Source organism: Lepidochelys kempii, chromosome 14, assembly GCF_965140285.1.
Source record: "Lepidochelys kempii isolate rLepKem1 chromosome 14, rLepKem1.hap1, whole genome shotgun sequence".
Taxonomy (NCBI): Eukaryota; Metazoa; Chordata; order Testudines; family Cheloniidae; genus Lepidochelys; species Lepidochelys kempii.
Genome location: NC_136393.1, coordinates 16,101,848 through 16,126,080, shown reverse-complemented (window position 1 = coordinate 16,126,080; position 24,233 = coordinate 16,101,848). Strand labels below are relative to the sequence as shown.

At 48.1% G+C, this 24,233-nt stretch overlaps 1 protein-coding gene across 14 annotated transcripts in view; it reads left to right on the top strand.

The window, feature by feature from the left end:
* Window positions 1-14,683, top strand: part of EXOC7 (exocyst complex component 7) — a 43,938-nt gene extending 29,255 nt beyond the window's left edge. For 10 of the 14 annotated variants that reach the window (XM_073311266.2, XM_073311265.2, XM_073311272.2 and 7 more), the window contains 4 exons: window positions 918-981; window positions 1,652-1,693; window positions 1,829-1,962; window positions 2,502-2,726. In XM_073311266.2, coding sequence (XP_073167367.1) covers window positions 918-981; window positions 1,652-1,693; window positions 1,829-1,962; window positions 2,502-2,604 — 343 coding nt within the window. In that variant the 3' untranslated portion in view covers window positions 2,605-2,726. Of the gene's footprint in view, window positions 1-917; window positions 982-1,651; window positions 1,694-1,828; window positions 1,963-2,501; window positions 2,727-13,811 lie in introns of those variants that run through there. The other 4 variants (XM_073311273.2, XM_073311271.2, XM_073311268.2 and 1 more) reach the window with 1 other exon arrangement.
* Window positions 14,684-24,233: the final 9,550 nt, after the last annotated feature.

Sequence of the window (24,233 nt, the reverse complement as noted above, 5' to 3'; positions counted from 1 at the left end):
AAAAGGGAACCACAAACAATATGATTTGAAAGAGTTTAACATAGTATGGGAAGTGTTCATCATGGAAAGACATCTGGACATGTGATGTGGAAACTGCCCACTTTCTAGCCCTAAGGAGAGTATGTACTAGCTTCCTGTGAGATTCCTTGCTGGATAACTCACTGTCTATAGATAAAAAGGGATAGCTAATAAGACAGAAAATATCATCATGCCTCTATATAAATCCATGGTATGCTCACATTTTGAATACTGCATGCAGATCTGATCACCTCATCTCAAAAAAGATATCTTAGAATTGGAAAAGTACAGAGATGGGCAACAAAATTATTAGGGGTGTGGAACAGCTTCCACGTGAGGAGAGATTAAAAAGACTGGGACTTTGCAGCTTGGAAAAGAGAGAACTAAGATGGAATACGATACAGGTCTATAAAATCTTAACTGATGTGGAGAAAGCAAATAAGGAAGTGTTATTTACTCGTTCTCATAACACACGAACCAGGGGTCGCCCAAAGAAATGAATCAGCAGAAAGTTTAAAACAAACAAAAGGAAGTACTTCTTCACATGATGCACAGTCAACCTGTGGAACTCATTGCTAGGAGATGTTATGAAGGCCAAAACTATAACAGGGCTCAAAAAAGAACTAGATAAATTCATGGAGGATAGATCCGTCAATGGCTATTAGCCAGCATAGTCAGGGTTGCAACCCCATGCTCTGGGTGTCCCTAGCCTCTGTTTGCCAGCAGCTGGGAGTGGACGACGGGATAGATCACTCAGTGATTGCCTGCTCATTCTCTCTCTGAGGCACCTGGCATTGGCCACTGTTGGAACACAGGATAGTGGGTTAGATGGACCATTGGTTTGACCCAGAGTGTCTGTTCTTATGTCTGTAATGCATCCCCTCTCATGTCAATTGCAGCTGGTTAAAAGTAACAGAATACATCTCGGAGAGAAACTTGCCTGTCTTTCAATCAGGAGTCAAGGTGAGGTGATAGATAAGGATGAATTTCAGACAATGGAAATCGGCCAAAGCATTTTCTCTGCTATATATAGATATATATTTTTAAAATCCAGGGCGAATGTCTCTGGAAAGCAGTAATACTACTGGAAGGCAGAGTTACATTGTGGAGAGTGCATTAGGAATCAGGCTTGGGGTCTATTTTCTCCTGTCACAGATTTACTGTGTGACCGTGGTCAAATCCCTTCACCGCTCGGCGCCTCTCTCTGAAACTGGGGCAGATGATGCTACTTGTAAAACTCCTGAGAACCTAGCACAACTAGCACAGTAATACCTGTCCTGGCCCCAAATTTCCCTATTTAAATAATCTTTAGATGAGTGACATTCGTTGAAAGTGGGATTCTCTCCTCCCCAACATGTTCCCATTCCTGAGTCCTAGCTAAAGCATGTAAGACAAACTTGCAGGAGAGAGTTGGTGTGGGGAGTGGGACCCAGTGAATGATAATAAAGATGGCACCATGTGGGTGGTGGGATTCTAAAAGCCTTTCGGAGGCTCTTGAAGAATAAAGCCTTTGGCTTTTTCTCCTGAAGGCTCGTCAGTCCAGGTGGAGATAAACATGAATTCAGAGAGTGAGCAGCAGTGAGGACATTTATACTGGGAGGGGGAAATAACATCTCTTCTTCTCTCCTCACAGCTCAAGGATAAGGAGAGGCAGATGATAAAGGAGCGTTTTAAGGTAAGAAGCCTTTGTGGGGCCAGAGAACTTTCCCTGGATCAGTGCTAACCCTGAGCTGTGCTTGCCTGGCACAGTGCGCCATATGAAACTTAGACACATCTGTGTCCAACCGTTTTCTCCTGTTTTAATGGCAAGGGTTTCAATGACGGCCTGGAGGAGTTGTGTAAAATCCAGAAGGCCTGGGCCATCCCTGACATGGAGCAGAGGGACAAAATCCGCAAGGCCCAGAAAACCATTGTGAAAGAGACCTACAGTGCCTTCTTACACAGGTGACCACTCTTCTCCAGGAGCAGTGTCCTCTGTCCTGGTTCTTCTGGGGATATGCTGAGTTCTCCTGGGCCCAGAGCAGACCAAAAGTGAGGCAGTTTGCTGCACTCTGGCTTTCCAAAGCTATCCTCAGCTCTGTATAATATGCCCTTGAGATTCTGCAAGCTGAGGTTGGCTGATATGATTGTTCTCAGTTAGATCGCGGCATTTGTGAATGGCTTCTAATTGCAAGACAACTGGTGGCCATGTTCTAGCTAGTGGAAAGCTGGGCTCCATTGAGAAATCTCTTGATATTAATGGAAACCCAGGAATACCCATTTGAACCAACCCTGCTAGAAGGTATTCTTCCCGTGAAGAGCTCTACCCAAGTGTCTGTCACCCTCTCAAACAGAAGATGTGGGAGCTGGAATATTGCTTCTCTGGGAGGGGGCCAGAAGCAGAGCAGCACTGGATGGTAGTGAAAAGGGAAGTCCCAGGTGCTGTGGCTTTGTGCAGTGTCCGCTGTGTGTCACACTGGGGTTGTTTTGCTTGCCCTCGGCAGGTATGGCAATGTGCCCTTCACCAAGAACCCTGAGAAGTACATCAAGTATAGAGTTGACCAGGTGGGCGAGATGATTGAGAAGCTGTTCGACACATCAGCATGAACCGCTGACTTATATGGTAGTCAGTGTTTTCCTGGTCACCTCTGGGCCTCCTTCCCTGCCCCATTCTGGTGGGTTGGTGTTATACTTGTATTTATTGGATTTATAAACATGTGAAAACACTCCATCCTGTCTGCCTTTGCCTTTTTAAAGTGGATCACGGAGAAAGCTTTTAGATGACAGATGAAATACTCCAGAGTGGTTTTTGTTATGTTCATGTGTCTCCAGATGGAGAGGTTCTTAGTGGAGAGGCAAGATGTGTGAGCTCTGTAAATACTTATCTCCTCAGGGTGAAATCCTTGGTCCTGGTGGAGAATATATGGGTTTCTTTGCAACTCTGATGTGCTAAGAGAAGTGTTCTGGTATCTCAGTTCCCCCTGAGGGATTCTTTTAGATCTCTAAGGATTTTCCCATCACTGCACTAAAGTCCATAAGTTGCAAACATATATTAGTCACTGACGATTGTAGAATGTTCTTTTTAGAGCCCAGCAGTGTTTCTCTTTCATTGGTAAGCCAGTCCCTGCTAAGTGAGTGGAGAGCCTTGTGCTATAGGATAAGGATTATAGGGCGTTTGGATATTATAATGGCGTTTGTTCTATAGTGGAAAAAATTGCAAACTTCTGCTGTATATTTTGAGTCTCTTTCTAGAAGTCTGTGACATAGCTATTTGAAATGGAAAGATTCAGATCAGGGTGAAAAAAGGCTTAGTGGGCTTTAATCTGCATGTGTAAATTAATTTACAGTGGTATTGCCAAAAGATACTGGATTGAAATCCTCAGTTTACCGAACGGTTACAGTAGGGACTGAGCTGATCCCCCACAAACCCACTCCTCAGCCCACCTGGACCTGGAATATTTTTCCTACTAGGAAGTCTCTCTGCCCGTTTTGTCCTTGTTCCTGCCGAGATTGTCAGCTTTGTTAGTAGTCTGATTTAAAGATCAGGCAACTGGACAGTGACAGCAACCAGGCTCTCCTTTCATAGGTCACCCAATAGCCATCAGCTTGCAACAAATTTCAGTTTTGGCTGACCAGGGCTAGTTGTTTGGTTGTTCTTTGATGACAAGATTAACACAACTCCCCCTTCAGGCCCTCCCTTTAGAAAGGCCAGTTGTACAAACAGGAGGCTGTGCAGAAAGCTACAGTGCCCTGTTCATCCTCTGTAACTGGAGAGTTCCTGGCTTAGCTCCTTTCCTTGTGGTTTCACGTATTGTGTAGAGCTAGGTCTTTACTGAATAAGCCATGGTGAGTGGGCTGGGGATGAACCAGCCCAATTTACTGTGCAGTGGTTGAGCTTCTGAGGCCTCTGACTTCTGGACTTGCCCCAAGCCCCTGGTCCAGTGGAACCAGCACCGGCATTGTTTTAAGAAATGTCTGATTGCATCTGATGTGAAAGGAGTGCATGGGGGGCTGTTAGAGATGGTCCCTGCCTTGTATTGTTTGTGGTGTGCTGGTGTGAGATTGCACTCCTGCTGCGTCCGCATGGCAATAAGTAGTGTAGCCTGGAGCCTATTCCACAGAATCAGAGCGAAATAGAAATAAACCCTGGGCCTTCCCATTGTGTAAGAGCTTTGCAGTGAGCTACGGTGTGTGTGTCAACCTCTGAGAACTTAGGCTGGGCTTTTCAAAGGGGCCTAAGAAAACCAGGCCCCCAATTATATATGATAAACCTTATAGATTCTCTCTTATCCGGCTTCATATATACCTACAAGACAGAAGATCTTCCACTTGCTCTCACGACAGCTGGAATGTAACTCAAGTGCGGGGGCTATGCATCTGCTAATATGGCAGGTTCTGGAACTGACCCATTTGGGCTCAATACAAGTTCCCAGAAGCCATTATTGTCTTGGCAGTTTTTTGGCGCCTTCTGTGAAATGAGTTGGTGATTTTAAGCAGCCACATCTTAGTCGCCCCCTCAGCCACCCTCCTTTTTGGCAATCTTTGCAGAGAGCCCAAGGCCTTGTCTAGGCCATGTAGACGGAACAATTTTCTCCAGTCTGAGTGGTTCCTGCCTGTCCTAGTTGCAACACATGTGGCCGTGAACGCTGCCATGTCCCATGCATAATGAAGTCAGTCTTCAATCCAGCACCCTTCACTTGCACTTTCATGTCTTTTTTTTTTTTTTTTTAATTAAAATGACATTTGCCGAGACCCCTTGGCTCTGCCTTTTGTAGAGGTGAATGCAAATCTGCCTCATGTGAGATTAGTGAGTCTGAGCCTTGACTTCCAGGAGACTAGAGGAGATTCTCGGTGGCTTGACTCTAGAGGGTATTGTCTATGCAGGAGCTGGGCTCGGCAGCTCACACTCACCCACCTGTGTTGCTCATAGAGATGAAGCTCAGATGACAGCTGGTGACATCGCAAGGTTAGTAAAAGAGATCGTAGTTTCAGTTACTGTCAGTGCACAGAGGGACATAAAAATGCACTTCCCCATTGCTTTGGAGTGTCACATGGGGGGATTTAATTTTCCACGCCATATCTAACCTTCAGCAGAGGGACAACGACCTGGAGTCTCACTTCTGCTTCATGGCTACGTGACTGCATACCGTGAAAGAGGGAGCGTGGCTGGAAGGCTTTGGAAAGATGAAAGGGGAACAAGTGTTCTTCATCCCCAGCTCGCCTGATGGCCAGTCCAGATCTTCTGGTCCTGCAGTGTGTTGGCTGCAAGCAGCTGATGGGGAGACAGGGCAGGGACCACAGGCTGTGTGGTGTTATGCAGATCACTGCACGTGCTCCCTGCTGCGTCTGCTTTTATTCTTCCAGGTTCTGCAACGACTGGTGAGTGAGTGGGGGAGGGGAGGGGATGGGATGGGATGGGAGGTTCTTCTAAGCACCTGCTAGTGAAATTGTTCTTGTCCCACGACAGCTGATGGTCATACCACGACTGAGGAATTCAGAGGAATCCACATCAGTTTGTAAGTGGCAAGGGCCAAGAGGCTGCTGGATGAGGCTTCTATGATTTTCTTGGGTGCCCTGGCTGCCAGAGTCCATTCCACCAGTGGGCATTAGTCAAGCCTTCCTGACCCTGTAGCTGGCCAAGATTAAGGGAAGCCATCTAGGCATTCTGCACTATGGTGTGGGACACAAGGGCTCTTACAACCACTGTGTAACCTCTGCTTGTGTCCTCTTCTCCACTCCTGTGACGCTAAGCACCCCTATATTCCCACCCTACATGCTTTTGGAATAATCTTGGTACAAAATATGCCTTGTGAAGTATCATTTGAAAACAAATAACTCGCTGATTGTTAATATTCTTGTGTGATGGAAGTACACGACGTCCATTGTTATGAATACAGTCTGCAGTTATGATTAAAGTGTGTTTAAACTAGGCATGCCATAGGGAGTTGGAAAACAGGTCCGCCCAGGTCTTGAATACAAATGACACAGGGTTGAGTAGATACAATGGGCTTGCAATTTACATGTGCAGTAAACAGAATTATTAAGCTCCAAGATGGTTGGGGGTCAGCATGTCTAGACCAGGCACGTTGGCATGGCAGATAAAGCTAACAAGCGGGGGAAGAGACAGCATGGCTGTACCCAGCAGGAGAGAGAGGCTTGGTCTGGGTTTCACTTTCAGAAGAATCTAGTTCAAAGGTTTACTGGGCTATAAAGACAGGGAGGCTAAGCCTCAAATAATAAGCAATTGAATCAACCAATTGAATGCAATATTTGTGCACCATGTGAGGTCTTTTATGAATGCCTCTAATACGCTGGTGGGTGATATTGTAAAATGCCTGTATGAATGCTATAGGAGGAATTATGAATACTCATTCATAGTATGTTTTAAAAAGTGTGGCTGAACAAAATAAGGAATAGTTCCCGCCCAGATGAGGGGAGGGGTAGCTATTTACCTGGTTCCTGTGTAAATTAAGCATGATAGAATCAAAACAATGGAAGCCCCATTTACGTATAGGGGATGGGAAGGCCACAGGAAGGGAAGAAGAGCATGAAATCCCCTTGTCTCTTGAAACAAGGTCATTGAACTTAGAAAGCTATAAGCAAGGACAGAAGCCATCTTTGGCATCACCGCTAGACAGACACGAGGCCAGAACTGGGGCAAGCTGAGAAAGATAGGTCCTTCAACCTCAGGGATGTGGGGCTTGAAGTCTCTGGAAGTGAAGATAGGTGAGAAACCTGCTTAGGCAAAGATCGTTCACCTAAGAAGACAAGGGGAGCCAGCACCTTGGACTTTGGTGGAAGGTCTTGACTGAGGGAAAGTCAGCCATGGCTGGGAAGAAAAATGGCTGGTGAGAGAAACCATCTGGAACAAAGGCTATATCTTGCTAAATTAAGCTTTAGACCTTTAGAAGCATGTTTTGTTTTGTTGTAACTATCTTCATTCCTTATTCTTGAACTCACTTAATCCTATGTACATTTTTGTTAATGCATTTATTTCATTTTTACCATAAACCAACGCAGTGCAGTGTTTAAAGGGAAGGGCGTATTGACCCCCAGTTTAGTTCATAAGCTGGCATGTGTTTTTGTGTCTTTAGAGGAAAAAATTAACCATATTATTTCACTGACCTGGCTAGGAGAGGGCTGGACATTAGAGTACACGGGTGTTGGGGAAATTTGGGTCTGGGAGTGCGTTGGGGTCACCTGCAAGTTGTAGAACAGGCTGGTGGGAGCGGTAGACAGGCAGCTGGGGTCAGAGATGCTGAACCCAGGCAGTCTCAGGGTGTGACCTACATGCTGGTAGGCTGGTTGTGAGTAGCCCAGGTTGGGAGCTACAATGGTAAAGCATTGTGAGGCGCCCAAGGTTACAGGGCAGGTAGTGACACAACCCCTCACTGGCCTGGTTTGCGCCTTGAATGGACCATGACAACTCCTCCTTCTTGGGTAGGCATATCTGAGCCTATCACTTATAATCACTTAAACTCTATCTTTGTAGTTAATAAATTTGTTTGTTTGTTCTACCTGAAGCGGTGCATTTGATTTGAAGCATGTCAGAGACTCCCCTTGGGATAACAAGCCTGGTGCATATCAATTTCTTTGTTAAATTGACAAACGCATATAAGCTTGCAGCGCCCAGCGGGCATAACTGGACACTGCAAGATGGAGGTTCCTAGGATTGTGTCTGGGACCGGAGATACTGGCTAATGTCATTTGGTTGCACAATCCAAGGAGCGGCTTACATGCCAGAGGCTGTGCGCGAACAGCCCAGGAGTGGGGGCTGAGCCGGGTGAGGCTGGCTCCCAGAGTCAAGGATTGGAGTGACCTAGCAGATCACCAGTCTGGATACACACTGCTTCAGGTAGAATAAACAAACGGATTTTTTAACTACAAAGATAGATTTTAAATGATAGGCGAAAAGTCAGAGTGGTTACCAAAAGAAAAGAAAATATAAGCATGCAGTCTAAACTTTCAGCCCTATTAGACTGGGCAACATCTAGATGAAGCAGTTTTTCTCACTCCACTGGATAGTGCAGTCCTTAATATAGAGGTTTGTTCCTTAAACCTGGGCCAATCTCCTCTGTTGGAGTCTTGTCTTCTCAGTGTCTTAGTTGCTTACAGTGAAGGTGAGGGCAGGAGAAGGGCCCAGTATGCGTCCACTGTGTCTGTTTTATACCCTCAGTCCATGTGCTTGGGGAGCACAAGTCCAGGCATGTCTGGGGGCATTGCTGAGTCTCTCCAAACAAGGTCGAGCAATTCCCCTGGTGTGGCCTCATGCAGGAGAGTCATTGCATTGTAGCTCCCTTGCTGGACAATGACTGTTGGTGGGTTGTTTGACACCCCACCCGGGCGTTGTTACTTTCTTTGCTGTTGCCCCTGGGTAGCTAATATCTGGCTGATTCCCCAACTTACAGCATGTTTTAGTGACCACCATACAACACAACTCTCATAACTTCATATGCAGTACGGATACACACACACGGATAGAGAAATGACTTTCAGCAGATCATAACCTGTCCCCTGCTACCTTATAAGGCGTGCTTTATATGTAAGATCACGATTATGTGGAAATGAGGAATACGGGAGTACGCTCCCCCAAGGTATAGAATGTCACAGAGCCCAAGTGTGGATGTAGTGGCCTAACATAAGACACCCCACATTGAAAATGCTGGTGTTGGGGCCTGATTTTCAGAGGTTCTGAAGCCAGTGGGAGTTGGGGTGCTCAACATCAGCACATAGGTATTGAAGGTAGGATAACCAAAGGACCCAGAATTAGAAGCCACTTTAGAAAATTTGTCTCTGAATGACTTGCCTAAGGTCCTCCAGTGAGTCAGCGGCAGAACAGGGCCCAGAACCCTGGCTCCCGTGTCTGTGCTCCCGCCAGCTGCACCGCACTGTTCCCTGGCGTCAGCTTAAACAGGAAATCCCAGCTACAGCACCAGCCGGTATTGCCTGCAATCAGTGAGCTGTAAGCGAAGAGCCAGTCTTACCTGGGTAAGGTGCCCTTTTGCATCAGTGCAGGCCGCGGGATTCCACCAGGTGATCCAGACATGAAGTGGTGTGAGGAATGCTCAGGGAGCCAGCTGTCTGCATTCTTATAGGGCCCCCATCATCGGGGTATCTGCTTGGCCTTGGTTATGGTGCCAGAGCCCTTCTCCCCATTTTCGTCCTCTCCATTTGACACTACAGAGCTGTCTTTCTCGGTGGACCATCTGCCTCTTCCTTTGTCTGACAGCTGTTCCTGAGTGAGTACTTTCCTGGACTTTCATGTACCTGGGCTTTCATGTACCTTTCAATGATCACTCACAAAGGGTAACCAATACCCACTGTGAGTGTGACATGGGGGACCAGTTGTTTCCCTTTGCAGTACAGTGCAGTGATCTCCATTCCTCTGTGTCTCATGTTTATGATCAGACCCATGCCTAGACTCTTGTTTGTTTAGATGCTGCTTTCTCCCTCTGGTTTTTGTTTTTTGGTCTTTTTATTCACTCTCTGAAAGTATCATTAACCCCTCGGACACAAAAAGAAGAGTTAAATATTGACTGACTGGGGTACAAATATCCTCTTCAACTCTTGCTAACTTTCAAGTACTTGTTTATTTAGGCCAATTCCAACTGGTGGGCCAGGTCTGCGCAATTAGACCTTGAAAACGTTTAAACACTGCAGCCATTTTAAATGGCTCGAGGTGATGGTGATGATCCATGTCGTTAAAGCAGCAAAGGATTCCAAAGCACTTTGCAAAGGTGCCACCTTGCACATGCAAGCTACCGTCTGACTTCAGTGAATGTCTGCATGCGCAAGGAATGCGAGATGAGAACCTATGCTCAGAGAGCACGGTTGAAATGCAGCCATCTCTAGTGTGACCAGCAAGCACACAGCCGTGCGGAGAGGGAAAGCTGGGGAGAGAATTTCAGGACACTCCCCTTATGAAATGTACCATGGGATCTTTTTTGTCTCACCAGACCTGTACCCAGTACATCACACACAAGTTTGTCTGTGAAGCTATACATTAAGGCTGAGATTTCAAAATGTTAATTTAATTTTAGCTCAATCTTTAGCTGGTTGAGTTGTAGCCTAGATTTGTACCCTGCATCCATGCTAGGGAAAAGGTCAAGTTTAGGTCAGGCTTAGCTAGCACATGTTAAGCTAAACTTAACCTAGACTTGACCACTTTTCCTAGTCATGACAAACCAGAGCAGCCCCAGACTAAAGGAGCATGGAGACATTTCGACCCTTTGGACCTTCCAGAGGAAGGTGGAAGCCCATCGGCAGGAGAAGATTTGCCCTGCTACTGCTCATGCTGTGCCTATCCTGGAGCTGAGTATGAGACTCAGGTACCAGCTTGAAAAGCCTTGAGACTATTCATAAATGCACAATTCACACTGTTAAAATAATAAACTAGCCAGAGGTTCCTGGAGGGGCAGGGGTGTTAATGACCTGATCGTGTCTTTAAGCAGGCAGACCCTTCGGAGCATGTTGTATCAGGATTTATAGCCCCATGTCCTTGGAGCTGTGGTGAAACTTGCTTTGCCCTCATGGTGCAGGACGAGCTGTTAAGCACTGTGCCTATAGCTACTAGTTTCTAATTGTTCATAGTGTTCGTATATGGAACCTTTGTGCGCTATTGGTGTGAGTGTGTTGTTCGATGATACCCGCTGTGTGCTAGGGGGAGATGCTCGGGGGTCCTCTCTGGGCAGAGCGCCCACATGAGAGAGAAGCCCCTTTGCTTTGTTGGATCTGGTACCCAACGCCTGCTCTGCCTACCAATGGGGTTGCCACTGTCAGCAGCTCCCGGGGAGTGGAACTTGAAGAGATGAGGCCTGGCAGCTGTGTGAGGCCAAGGAAAAGGTACTGGGGGGGTATTAACTTAGGAACCCTTCTGCTGGAGATGTGCCAACACAAAGTGGGGTGGGTGTTACCTGGGGGGCTAGCTAGTCCCCCAAGCTGACAAGCTCTCAAGCAGTAGGTTCCAATCATGTTGTTTCACAGGGGGTGGAGGGTTTGGGGGTGTGGCTGTCCCTGCACTCTCTGCCTACTCTCTCCTAGTGAACCCAGGCTGCCGAGGGCAGGGTTTCACCCACCGTGTCAAACCCATCTGGCCCCTGCACCACTGAGAATCCCTGGCTAGGCACCATACTCACACCATGACTTTTCGATGCCAATGGACTTACTGAAACCGAGCTGTCATTTTGTCCCCACTTAAGAGGGAGTGGGGTTGCTGTCCAGGGGAAGGGCAGAACCCTGCTTTGTGAAGGACTCTCGAGGGGGGCAGGGGTTGAGCCAAAAGAGTTTCTGGCCTCTGTAGTGCCCCACAGGGAGATCTTTCCCTTAAGAAATCTGCTGCCTTCTCAGTGTGTTACTCCCTCATGCTTCTGGGGTGTTCCAGAGCTGGGGAAATGCCACCCCGTGCAGTCTGCCGATCGCTGAACGAACAGGAGGTGGGTGAAGCCGTCAGGTAAAGCAAGTGAGGTCTTTGGGGATTTGCAGGAAACTCTGTCTATTGGACCCCTTGGAGCCACATTTGTCAAGAGGCTGCTGTGTTTTTAATTCCTGGCAGTGTTCCCAGACATCTGCCACTGTCCAGCAGAGGCCACATGTGGACTTCAGTCTCAGGGGAGTCTCAGCATTTCCAAATGTTGAGGAATTGGGGCTCCACAATGGAGAGGGGCTTAGCAGAGGCTGGTAAGGTGCCAGTTCGTGTCTGGCTGGAGGATCTGCACTGGCGGGTTTAATGGGCCATCCTTGGATGTTCGACACTTGGACTGGGTTACCCAAGGATGTTTTCTACCCAAGCTCCCTCTCTGCCCCCAAGTCATTGTGTCTCGGATCTGCCTCTTGATGGTTGTGTTTCTCAGTGGACTTTGTGATCGATAGGGATATGATTATTACACCTTTGCTATCAGAAGGGCTGTTCAGCACGCCGGGAGGCAATGGAGGTGTTAGCTGTAGAACATAGCAGAGAGAAGATTAGTGTTTTATCCCAGCCTGACTGGCAGGGAAAGGCCGGGATGTTACACCATGGACAGGGCCTGCATGTCAAGCCTGGGACACTCTGACCTTCTCTTATTAGGGAGATTAGAGTTCAGAATATTCTGTGCCATTTGCAGGCAGGCAGGAACAGCCAGGGCAAAAACCGCACTATTAATCAGGCCTGAGTGCAGCTAGCTAGCTCACAGGAACCCGAACGGCTTTTTGCTAGCTGTGGAGCATGCAGAAACAGTGGCTAAATCAGTGACTCCCAAATGAGTTCTTGTCTCATCTAAGCTAGACCCAAGTCAGGAGCAGCGCTCAGGGCACTGGCTCCCAAACTTAATTGGCTTCAGTGGCGGGGCAAGAGGGACCATGAGAGCAGCCCAGGAAGGTGAAGTCTGTGGACATGGCTCGGGATTCAACTGCTCCTACACTTATATGTACAAGATCTCCCCTGGCCTGCTGGCTCCCTGCTGCCCCTGTACTTGTTCTTGAGGTACGATTTGTTTTCTGTTGCTCAGAGCCTGATAATGTTCGATTCAAGAGGAACTTGCTTCAATTTTCTCTCCTATCCCCTATTAGGGAAACAGCAGAGCTGTTATGCCAATTATTGTACACCAGCCCTCCCACTTGGGCTGCTGCTGCTTTCATTTGTTCAGTGCTTCTCTTTTTTGTTTTGCAAGGCATGGTGCTTGTGGCTAATGTATTGTTCTCAGAGGTTCTATTGTATGCAATGGCTCTGTACAAAGTGCCTTGTTGATGCCTGGGTTGGGTGGCTGCTGTTTGCCTTGAGTGGCTGCAGATAAACAATGCTGTGCCCCTTTGGTGCTCTTTCCCTAGAGACTAATGATGTGCAGTTCCAGGTAGAGAAATCAATTTCCAGGACTCCAGACAGTGGCCAAGGCTTTGCTAAAGGCCAGAACCAAAGGTGCTGTGTAAATTGCCCCAATATGTGCTGAGCGCAAAGGAGTCAGCTGGTGTAACTGACACACTGAGCAGCTAGAAGAAAGTGCAAGTTATTGTAAGTGGGGTGCATGTGCTGCTTTAACAGGTACGTTGTTAGCTGCTTTTCTGCCTTCCCTTCTCTCCCCTGCTCCCTCAGCATGCATGATACACCAGCTCAGACCCCCGTAGACTGGATGGGCCAGATTCCAAGATAGTGTGTCATCGACGGGGCATGTTCCATGTGGCTATGTGTTAGCAAGCCTGTTGGGGTCACATCTAAGTTGCATCAGGTTAGGTGCCCTTAGCCTCCCTTCTGAAGTTAGTTTGCATGGCCCAATCCTGCTCCTATTCACTACTGTGAAGATGAAGGCATTCAGCACACTGCAGGCTTCGTTCTTGCATTCGCCCCTGCCTGCCATGGCAGGACCAAAACGTGTTGACATAGTGAACTTCTGTGTCTTTCTCTCCTTTACGCAAATGGGCAGCAAAGGTCCTCTTCATTGGCCAATGTTAACTAAGCCTGAGGGTCTGATGGACAGGCAGAGAGCTCCGAAGTCAGGGGGCGTGAGCTGGACTCTCCTCTGGGGTGAGAAGATATTGTCTCTTTGACACAGCTTTCCTGGAGTTCCCCCATCAGCCACATGGGTAAACTCTAACTGTATATCTTTAAAACAACTCAGCAATCAGGGTTTTTGGAGGGGGCCTTGAAGGTTTGCTTCCTCTGTCAACGCCAGGGTGGAAAGGAGTCTCTGAAGCTCGCCGGCAGAGTTCCTGTTGAGCTGATCATTTTAATGCCGATCATATTTAATTGTATTGTTAATGGTTTGTCAGGACATGGGCTGGGGATCACATTAGTTATTTACATCTAAAGAAGTCAATAACTTGAAGCTTGTTCCTGCCCACAGAGAGTTTTTTGTGCCGACTCCTCATGGAAGGTGCTCCGAGACCGTGCTCACAGGCTGCATTGTAAAGCCCTGGAAATACGGGTGGAATGTGGTTGATCTCACATGTTGCTGATCGCATGATGGGGACTGTTCTAGAAACCAAGGTCGTTAAAAAGACAGCCAGGAACAGGGTTCCCTGTTTGCAGTCACAAGGGGGAAGACATTAGCCTCTGTTCAATCCCTGTCACTTTAAAAACCTGCTCTGGCGGTTGTCTGGGAAAGAGCCGCCATTTCACTGAGCTTCATTACGTGTATCCCGTGAGAGGAAGAATGTGCTGTAAACTGATTTGGACCCCCTGACAGCTAGAAGTGGGTATAGTGCCACGCCCGCTTTTGGAACACTAGCGCCTCTTCCTTCCCGTCTCCCCGTCTTTATTTGGGGTTGGAACAAAGGCGAGAGACTCTCATGTTCCAGGCTGCAGCAGATTGACCCTGATTGCTCAGGGCTGATCAAACTGCACAGCGTTCAGGGTAAGAGCATCACAAGTTCCTTGGCTTTTATGGTAAGGAATGTCTTTTGGACATGGCAAGGCGTGTTAATTAACAATGGTCATTGACTCCAGCTTTGACAAAGATCCAGGCTCTGAGCAGGGAAACGCCCACCCCACCTTTTTCGAAACAAGACTTTTTCCAAGTGGTCTGCACTTGGTATGTTCTGTAGCGCTGGAAGCAACACAAATATGGCAGCTGGAACCCTGCCAGCTGAAACAATTGAACAGAGAGATGCACTAGAAACGGAATGGACGACGGACAGGACCAGAAATCTGAATGGAGATTGTCTTGACTTCATGCAGGCAAAACTTATGGTAAATAAATGCATTATTCCCTCCCTATTTTCCCTGTCTAGCTTTTTCTTTTTCCTTGGGTTTAATCAGATTACAATCCTATAAGGACAAACAACATCCCATTACATTTTTACTGGTGAACCCCATGGGACAACAAACCTGTTCTGCTCTTCATAACTGGGATATTTCTGGGCCAAAATCAAAATCCAACTTCTCCCTACCCTACCTTAAAGAGGAATGGATGGGCCACGGGAGAAGCAGAGGCACCATTTGCTATGGGGAAAAGGGGGGGTGTTGCCCATCCCAGACCTTGTTTCCCCCCTCAACTTTTCATAGGTCTATATGCTCCACTTCCACCCCACCCCCTGACTTTGCAGGGTAAAATATAATCACAAATAATGTTTTATATGCTGACAGAACTTTGGTAGTGACTGGCAGTTATTACCAGCTGCTGAGTGTTCTGGGGTCTGCATGAAATGAACTGGATCCCTGTCCAGTTTGTAGCTGAAAAGTGTCCATGTCATAAATCTACCATGTAAGAGGGTGTCATGTTCTAGGACACTTCAGAGAACTGTAGAGCTCTTCTGCTGACTCACCCTGGCAGCCAGATTAGGCAGGTCCTGTTACCAACAGTCCCAGAGTACAGAAGAATTTTAGGGTTTGAGGGCACTAGGGACACAAACTGAGGAGTGCTGCAGGGAAAAGCCCTAGGAATAGTCAAGCTCAGGAGAACGTTTAGGTTGAGACTTATATTTGTTGCTGTTATTAAAGTAAATAAAAAAACCCAGGAAGGTGGTGGGAGGAGGTGGAATTTGGTGGCTGGCACCAAGCTCTGTAAAGATGTTCTCATCAGACTTTGGCCTCCACTGACCGAACTGCTGTGAGATTCGTTAATCTTGTGAGTCTTTTGCTCATGCAGAGGGCTGGTTTGGCGAGACTTCTGCTACATCCAAAAAAGGACTGGAAATGAGCCCCCTTCTTTAAACTCTGGCAAAGAGCCAGTCTATTCAGGCAGACTGTGATCCAGTGATACTTCTCAGATCCAGACACCTTCTCACTGGGTTCTACTTTCTAGTTCTGACTTATCTCTAAATATTTTAATTAATTGCGAAGAACTCAGAATCCCAGTTCCCAGATGTCCTTGACTATAAACATGTGATGAAATCAAGGAGTGAATTTGGTGCTATTAATACACAATGCCCATATAATCTAATGATAAGAAGGATCTAAGTAAAGCAAGGTCCCAGTGTAATGACGGTTCTCAGACTGAACTTCCGTGGAGTCGGATGGAAGTCTAATTTGTTCTGATTATTTTCTCTTTCCAGTTGAATCTGCTTTTATTTAACTCCACATTGAACAGTGATTGAACATTCAGTGGGTCTCATTAAAAAAGCTTTTTGAATTGATTGAATTCAAGCTTCGTTCCCGCACTTCAGCAGATAGATGCTTGAATATGAGTGGTGTCAACTGAACAATGATAATTGCATCACCCTGCTGAGATTGTTACGGTTCAGCTGTAACTCCTATGGTAACAGTTTTCCAACATCTTTTGTCAGGGCTGATGCCAGCTTGGCAGCCCTGGCAAGCAAAACTCTCTTTATCCCCAGGACAGCTAGCAGATACTTAACTAACCATTGTGCTTCAGACCTTTGAAGACTGGAGGGGCTGCTGCTGAGGCTGACTGGGGAGTTCACTCTGCAGCCTAAATGTTCAGTGTCTGGCCTCTTTGAACATTCAGCCAATAAGGGAGCCAGTTGTGATGTTGATGGTTCTGGCCCCAAGGGAGAGGGGCAAAAATGGCTGCATACCTGCTTTTGCAATTCTCCTGAGCCTCAGGTCTGCAGGGGTCTGGTTCAGTCACTGGCACAAGTTAGAGCAACCTCAGGGCTTCTCTAACTTTCACCAGCAGGTAATGGCAAAACAGCTGGTGATTATCAGAGCACAAAGGCACTGCAGCTGGGAAAGATGCTATATCTGATGCTAAGTGTAGCCTTGGTATGAAATCAGTAGCAACCTCTAGACTGGCACCAGATGCATACCCTGATGCATCTGCCAATCCCTGTGGCATTGTCCAGTGACCTTTAGTGGCTTTGCTCCTCGAGTTAAGAGCTAGCTCTCTTCCCTGATTTTAAGAAAACAAAAACGACCTCCCCTAAAATCTTTTTTAACCTAGCAATTTTCTCAGTCCATCATTCATAGCTTTTCCTTCTTCTCTGCTTTGCAAATTTATTTTCCATTACTAAGAAAAAAATTCCCCACCTTTCCATGGAGATGAATGGTTTGTTTGGAATGTGGCAGTTTTCCCCTGTGGTCTGCTTGCATGCCCTTCTTAGCCTTGTTCCCAGCATGGTGCCCCGTGCCAGTCTGGCTTAGTCCAGCTGAGACAGCCTGACCATGCACATAGGAGCTGGTCTGCAATCTGCTTGGCATGTAGCCAAAGGAGAGAGACACCCTGGATATTGCTCCAAACAGTAGGGCTGCTCTGAGCCTTTTATCTTGCAGGAATTGAATTCCCTATGACTATGTATTTTAATGCTGGCTCTTTGTGTGAAATTAATGGGAAAGCATCATCTTTCCGAGCTGAGGAACTCAGGCAGGAAAGCCAGCGTAATGGCAATAAGTGCACATGGGCTGAATGTTCCCGAGGCTTTGAGTGGGAGAAGGTAGCTCATTAGTCCGAGCCACAGAAAGGGCAGTAGCAATTTCTTATGAATTAGCAGGGTGTACTCCAGCACCACTCACAAAGACCGCTCCATCTCAGGTTAGAGCAGCGGGTCCATTTTAACCCCCCGTCGCACAGGACTGTCTACTTCAGAAATGCCCTGGGCCTGACCCTGATGGCATCATTCAGCATAACTCCCAGGCTGACTTCAGTCTGGCTGAGTAAGAACAAAAGGGAAGGGCATTTGTGACTCCCAGACAGAGGGGAACTGCTGTCTGAACTGGCAACTCTGACATGAGGGAGGGGGAAGCTGCCTCTGTACCATGTCCCCTCCCCGCCCCTGACCTCATGGGAGAGCAGCTGTAGCTCCAGAGCTCCATGAATGAGTGGAGGGCCAGGAGCCAGGGGAATGTACATCATTGGCCTCCCACCCCAGCAGAAAATAATCATGTTTCTTTACTAATTTTCTTGCAGCTCTTTCCCGGCTGGGGAATTACAGGCCAATCACAGCAGGGTGAAGAGCCCCGTTGTGCAGCAGGGCTATGGAAATGCAGCAGACCTTAACATCTGCTAGCCAGCTGAGAAGACTGGGTGTGCCCACCAGCTGGCAGGCCATGCTCCTTTGGGGGTCACGCTGTCCTCCACTGCATAAGAGCACACCCACTTCCCTTGTGCTCCCAGGGGGCTTGAGCTGGACTCCTGGCCTGGTCCCGTGTGCATGAAGAGTGCTCACTGGAAATGTGTCCCAACATAGAGTTGAGCATTGCACGGTCATTGGGTCCTTTAGTTTAGTCTCACACTTACACTGGTTTGTCTCCATATCTGGCAGGGAGGCAGACACTGACAGCATGGCATCAGCCTTGGTAACCCCAGGGGCAGTCAGCAGCAGCTAAACATCCTCCAAGGCCTGACAACAGGAGAGGACAGATAGTCCAGTGGTTATGGCACTAAGCTCGGAGTTGGGTTCAATTTCCCTGCTCCAACACAGGCTTCCTGTGTGATCTTGGGCAAGTCACTTAGCCACTCTGTGCCTCATCTGTAAAGCAGCATGGCCCTGCCTGGAATCCACTGCATTCTAAGTTCTCAAACTGGGCTCATCACAGATGCTACATGCTGAGGGCCAGGTAAGTACCTGAGATAGGGCCTGATGGCTTTGAACTCTGTTGTTCTGGGACATGGAGTGAGGAGGATAAACGGGGATTGGAAGAGGAGCCTGTGCCAGCTGCCCATGGATTGCATTAGGGCAAATGCTTTGCCTGGCACATTCTGATTCAGACATGAGTGGTGAAACGGAGTGGCAGATGGGCCACTGATTAGCAGCTTATCGTGTTACTCCGTTCCGTGTTTGAGGGAGAGAGCCATGTATTAAGCTCCAAACCGCTGAGGAAAGCGCTGTAATTTTGCATGGAGTTTTGGCGGCTTGCCTCCCACCTCTCTTTGATTTGCTGTTAAGTGAGTAAAAATGCTGCTCCCAGATGTTGATGGAGGATCAGTAAGCTGCATCACAATTCCTGTTTTACTCCAGAGACCATGTCACCCTCTGTCTCGCTGGGTTTTTGCATCTCGGCTATGGATGTTTACAGCAAGGTGATACTTGTCATGTTGACAGTGCCCAGTCACCTGGGATGCTGCTGGCATTAGGGGGGCATGGAGGCTTAGCTAATCTATAGCTTTCCGAGGCCAGATGTTTGCTTCAGTTGCCAATGGAACTTAACTTACTCATGGAACTCACTGCCACAATCTACTAGTGAGGCCAAAAGCTTACTAGGCTTCAAAAGGGGATTTGACATTTGGGTCTCTATGTCTTAGTCCTTGCGCTGGGTTTGCCCTTCCTTCAGCACAAGGCTCCTGAGGTGCAGATTCGAGCATCGGAGAAGGTTGTACCAGAAAGTATCTGCAATTATCTGAATGCCCCATGTCTGGAGAAAAGGCTGTGGCCATAGTGGCTGAGGGCTACTGCCTCTGAGGACTGGCACCTCTGAGAGTGCTTTGAGATCCTCAGATGGTAGATGCGATGGAAGGGTCGAGCGGTGGGGTTCATCGCTCAGAGTAATCCTGAGGGTCTGCCTGAGTTTGATGGGCCAGCAAATCAGGACATTTTTATTTCAGTGCATAACCTGAGGTTACCCTAGTCTGAGAAGGACAGCCTCACCGGTCCTCAGCTTGTTCCATTGGTGAGGTGGGGATAATGTTACTTTACTACCTCCCAGTGGGCTGGGACAATGAAGGAATGGAGGGCTCTGTGAGGATGAAGAGCACAGTAACAACACAAAGGCTGAGACGGTCAAACAGGGCAGGCAAGTTAGCCGCATGGCTGCCTGAATCTCCTGCACTGCTTTGACATTTCAGTCAGAGCTGCCATAGCTGGGAGTTCTGTGAGCATCAAACACAAGCCCCTCTTCTAATGCCTTTGCAGGAGACTTCCTGCCATGTCCAACTTTCCAGACTTTCCCAATTCTGCAAAGGCCATTCTGCCCTGTGCCCTCTGTCCATGGTCCTGAATCACATCTCACTCTGCTTGTACTCTCCTGTATTGGCTCGGAGAGCCTGACTGGCCTTTCAGTGCCTCACTATTCAGCCACATGTACCTGTGCGAAATCTACTCCGGGGTTAACTCCCTGATTGCTTGAACCCACACAGGGCCTCTGCAGCCTATTGGCTTTGCACAATGTGGTGGTAGTAGGCACTGAGCGTTTCTGGCATAACCTTTCCCAGAACACAGTTGGGGGGGAAAAAAGCATTTAAAACTGATCAGAGGGAATCATTACACAGTGCTTAATTAACCTGTGACACTCACTGCCACAATATATTAGTGAGGCCAAAAGCTTAACAGAATTCAAAAGAGAACTGGAAATTTACATGAATAAGAATATCCACAGTTATACTGGAGAGGGTTAAAAAGCCATACATGATCTAAATCTTCATGCTTCAGGGCATAGGTCAGTCATTACATGCCTGGAGTCAGAAAGGAACTTCCCCCAGGGGTAAATTACTCCATAATTCTCTATTGCAGGGATTCCTGGAACTTTCTCTGCAACATCTGGTACTTGCCACTGTCAGAGACAGGTACTGGACTAGATGGTCCATGTGTTTGATCCAGTCTGGCATTTCTTATCTTCCTAAAGGCAGAAGTAGAAGTAGCATCATTATTGAAGACAGCACAGGGTAAAATTTCCAAAGGTGCTTAGGTGATTCTAGGCCCATATTGGGATTTCCAAAAGTGCCTAAGCAAGTCAGGTGCCTAACTCCTGGACTAGCAAGAGCACTTCCATGAGGAATTAGGCACCTAACTGTTGGGATTTTTAAATGCATCTAAGCAAGGTTCATCATTAGGCCCCTTAAATGCCTGTGACACTTTGTCCCAGTGTCCCTTTGGGAGAACACACTTGCTCCAATGTCTGGGCTTTACCCCCTTGTGTCTGAAAGCTGCCTCAGAGCAGCATGTTGGTGAAGTAGGGGAACCCTTCAGTGAGTTGGAATGATGCACAGCCACTGCCAACCAGTGTTCCTGCTAATTTTTTACCTCCATGTGTGGAATGAATTTTGTTATGTGCACCAATATGGAGGTGATGTGTGGTGGGGGTAGGGTCAAGGGGGTTGGAGTGTGGGAGGGGTCTCAGGGCTGGGGCAGAGGTTTGGGGTGTGGGGTGGTTAGGGATCCGGCTGGGGGTGCAGGCTCTAGGCTGGGGCTGGGGATGAGGAGTTTGGGGTGCAGGCTGCCCTGGAGCTGCGGTGGGGAGAGAGGGCTCCCTCAGCCCTCTCTTACTGCAACAGCTCAGGCCGAGGGAAGGGTGCCGCTCCCTGTTCATGGCAGGTCTGGCGGGCCAGGGGAGCAGTGTCTCTCCATCTGGGGCTGTGGAAATAGCACCACCGCCCCAGCCTGCGGTCATAAGAATGGCCATACTAGGTCAGACCAAAGGTCCATCTAGCCCAATATCCTGTTTTCCAACAGTGGTCAATGCCAGGTGCACAGAGGGAATGAACAGAACAGGTAATCGTCGAGTGATCCATCTCCTGTCGCCCATTCCTAGCTTCTGGCAAACAGAGTCTAGAGACATCATCATAATAGCCGCTGATGGACCTATCCTCCATGAATTTATCTAATTCTTTTTTGAACCCTGTTATGGTCTTGGCCTTCACAACATCCTCTGGCAAGGAGTTCCACAGGATGACTGTTCGTTGTGTCAAGAAATACTTCCTTTTGTTTGTTTGAACCCTGCTGCCTATTAATTTAATTGGGTGACCCCTAGTTCTTGTGTTATGAGAAGGAGTAAATAACACTTATTTACTTTCTCCACACCAGTCATGATTTTATAGACCACCATGTCCCCCCTTAGTCGTCTCTTTTCCAAGCTGAAAAATCATAGTCTTATTAATCACTCCTCAAACGGAAGCCATTCTATACCCCTAATCATTTTTGTTGCCCTTTTCTGAACCTTTTCCAATTCCAATATATCTTTTTTGAGATGGGGTGACCACATCTGCACGCAGTATTCCAGATGTGGGCATACCATGGATTTATATAGAGGCAATATATTTTTGGTCTTATTATCTATCCCTTGCTGAATGATTCCAAACATTCTGTTCACTTTTTGACGGCCGCTGCACACTGAGTGAATGTTTTCAAAGAACTATCCACAATGACTCCAAGATCTTTCTTGAGCAGTAACAGCTAATTTAGACCTCATCATTTTATATGTATAGTTGGGATTATGCTTTCCAATGTGCATTACTTTGCATTGATCAACATTGAATTTCATCCACCATTTTGTTGCCCAGTCACTAGTTTTGAGAGATCCCCTTGTCGCTCTTCACAGTCTGCCTGGAACTTACCTATTGTGAGTTTTGTATCATCTGCAGATTTTGCCACCTCACTGTTTACTCCTTTTTCCAGGTGATTTATGAATACTTTGAATAGGACTGGGCCCAGTACAGACTCCTGGGGGACACCACTATTTACCTCTCTCCATTCTGAAAACTGACCCTTTATTCCTACTTTTTGTTTCCTATCTTTTAACCGGTTACCAATCCACGAGAGGACCTTCCCTCTTATCACTACCTACAGCCCCTCCAGCCCAGCAAAGTTCAGGGGAAGGGGCTGCCCACAGGGTGCCCACTGGCACAGACCCCCCCCACAACACTGTGGGCACCTCCAGCTTCACGGGCTGCTGGCCAAGTGGGCAACTTTGCATAGGTGGAGGGGAGGCTCTGTCTCCTGCCCCCTGCACCCACGGGGGAGGTGCTCACAGGTGGGTTTGAGCGGCCCAGCCCCCACAGGAGGGCTAAAACCACCCTTGGCTGCATCAGCCACTGGAATCGCACCCCCCAGTCGAGCTCCGTGCGTGGGCACACGTGTCCCATGTGCCACGTGGGGGATCAGCCTTTGTTTCCCCGAGCCCACAAGGTTGGGCTCAATCTCAAGGGGCAGGCTCGGGGGCAGTGGGGTCACGGGGGGGGGGTGGCTCAGGCACCTGCCGTTAACTCGCAGTTGCTCATTAAATCCACCAGATGAGTTGGCCATAGCACAATGGGTCAGGGGGGGTGCTGCTTGTCTCAGGGTTTTAATCCCTCTCCACGGCATGTGACACCACCCCCACCTGGCCCCGGCCCCCGCTGGGCTGGGCTGGGCTGGGGGAGGGGCGCCTCTTCCTGGCTGTGCGGCCCTTGATAGGCTGCTGCAAGGCCGCATGGCTGTGCCGCTTAGAGGGATGCTTAGCTGCCAATCATGCTGTTAATAAGTGCTAAACAAGAGCCCCAGGGCAAGCAGGCAGCTCATTGGCAGGCTACCCTTTGGGACAGCTCCAGCGGGAGAATCCTTGCTGTGCCATCTCTCTCCATGCCCCACAGGAACAGCTGATCTTGCCGGCGTGGACAGATGTGTCTGTGAGTGCTCTGAGGTTTCTGCTCTCTGGGCTGTTGACATAAGACATCAGAAGAGGAGGAGGAGGATTTCAATTCCAACTAGTTAACTGCCTCTCCTATCCAAAAGCTACTCAGCTGGATCCCAGGAGTTTGTCGGGGGAGAGCCCATCTCTCCATTGCATGTTTACCACAATGCTACTTAACAAGCAAGGTGACTCCCATGCACATTGGTGCACACATAACCTGTCCAATTCAAGAGGGAGGCTGCTGGCTCCGAAGCAGAGAAATCCCTGGTACTCTAGCGCTGGCCTGGATATTCTCACCCACTCTGCTCTGTTGCAAGGCCCCATTGTTGGATCATGTGCATGCATGCCCGTATTGCTCTATTTCCCCAGTTAGTATCCTGCTGTACTGGAAGAAAACTTCCTCCCCTAACATAAGATTTACAGGGTCCTTTTTCTCATGCCATCCTCAAATCTCCACTAGCCCAAAAGAGGAAGGATCATGCCTGGATGATATAAGTTCTGCAAGGACCAATCATTCTTGGTCTAATCATGAAAGGGCCATACCTCCTCAAGGACCCTCATCTGTACTCTATGAATATCAGCGCATGGGTGATTTCTGTGCTTTTGGGATAAACTCACATCCCAATTGTGTATGGCACATACTTCAAAGGCTGACCCTCCCAACCTCTGGACCCGTGAGCTTGTTGTCAGGCCATATCTAGTACCAGGTTGACAGCAAATCCAGGGAACTCATGTGGCACAGATCAGCCTTCAGGAACCCAGAGACCTTTTCGTCTGGCTTAATATAAGGCCAGTACCCCATGTCTGCAGGGTAAATGGCAAAGAATCTAGTTCTGCCCCCATCTTTGGGTAAAGGCCTGCTTTGGGCAGGAAGCTGTCCAACCCTGTGTCCCTTCACTTAAGGACTGTGTGTTAGAGCTTCCAATAGACTATGGGCCAAATTCAGCCCTCGTGTAAGAGCATCTCAATCTCAATGGAGTGAAGTCTGCTTATAGCAGGGCTGGACTGACTCTCCCAACCCAATAACTCCTGGTGAGCGGGACCAGGG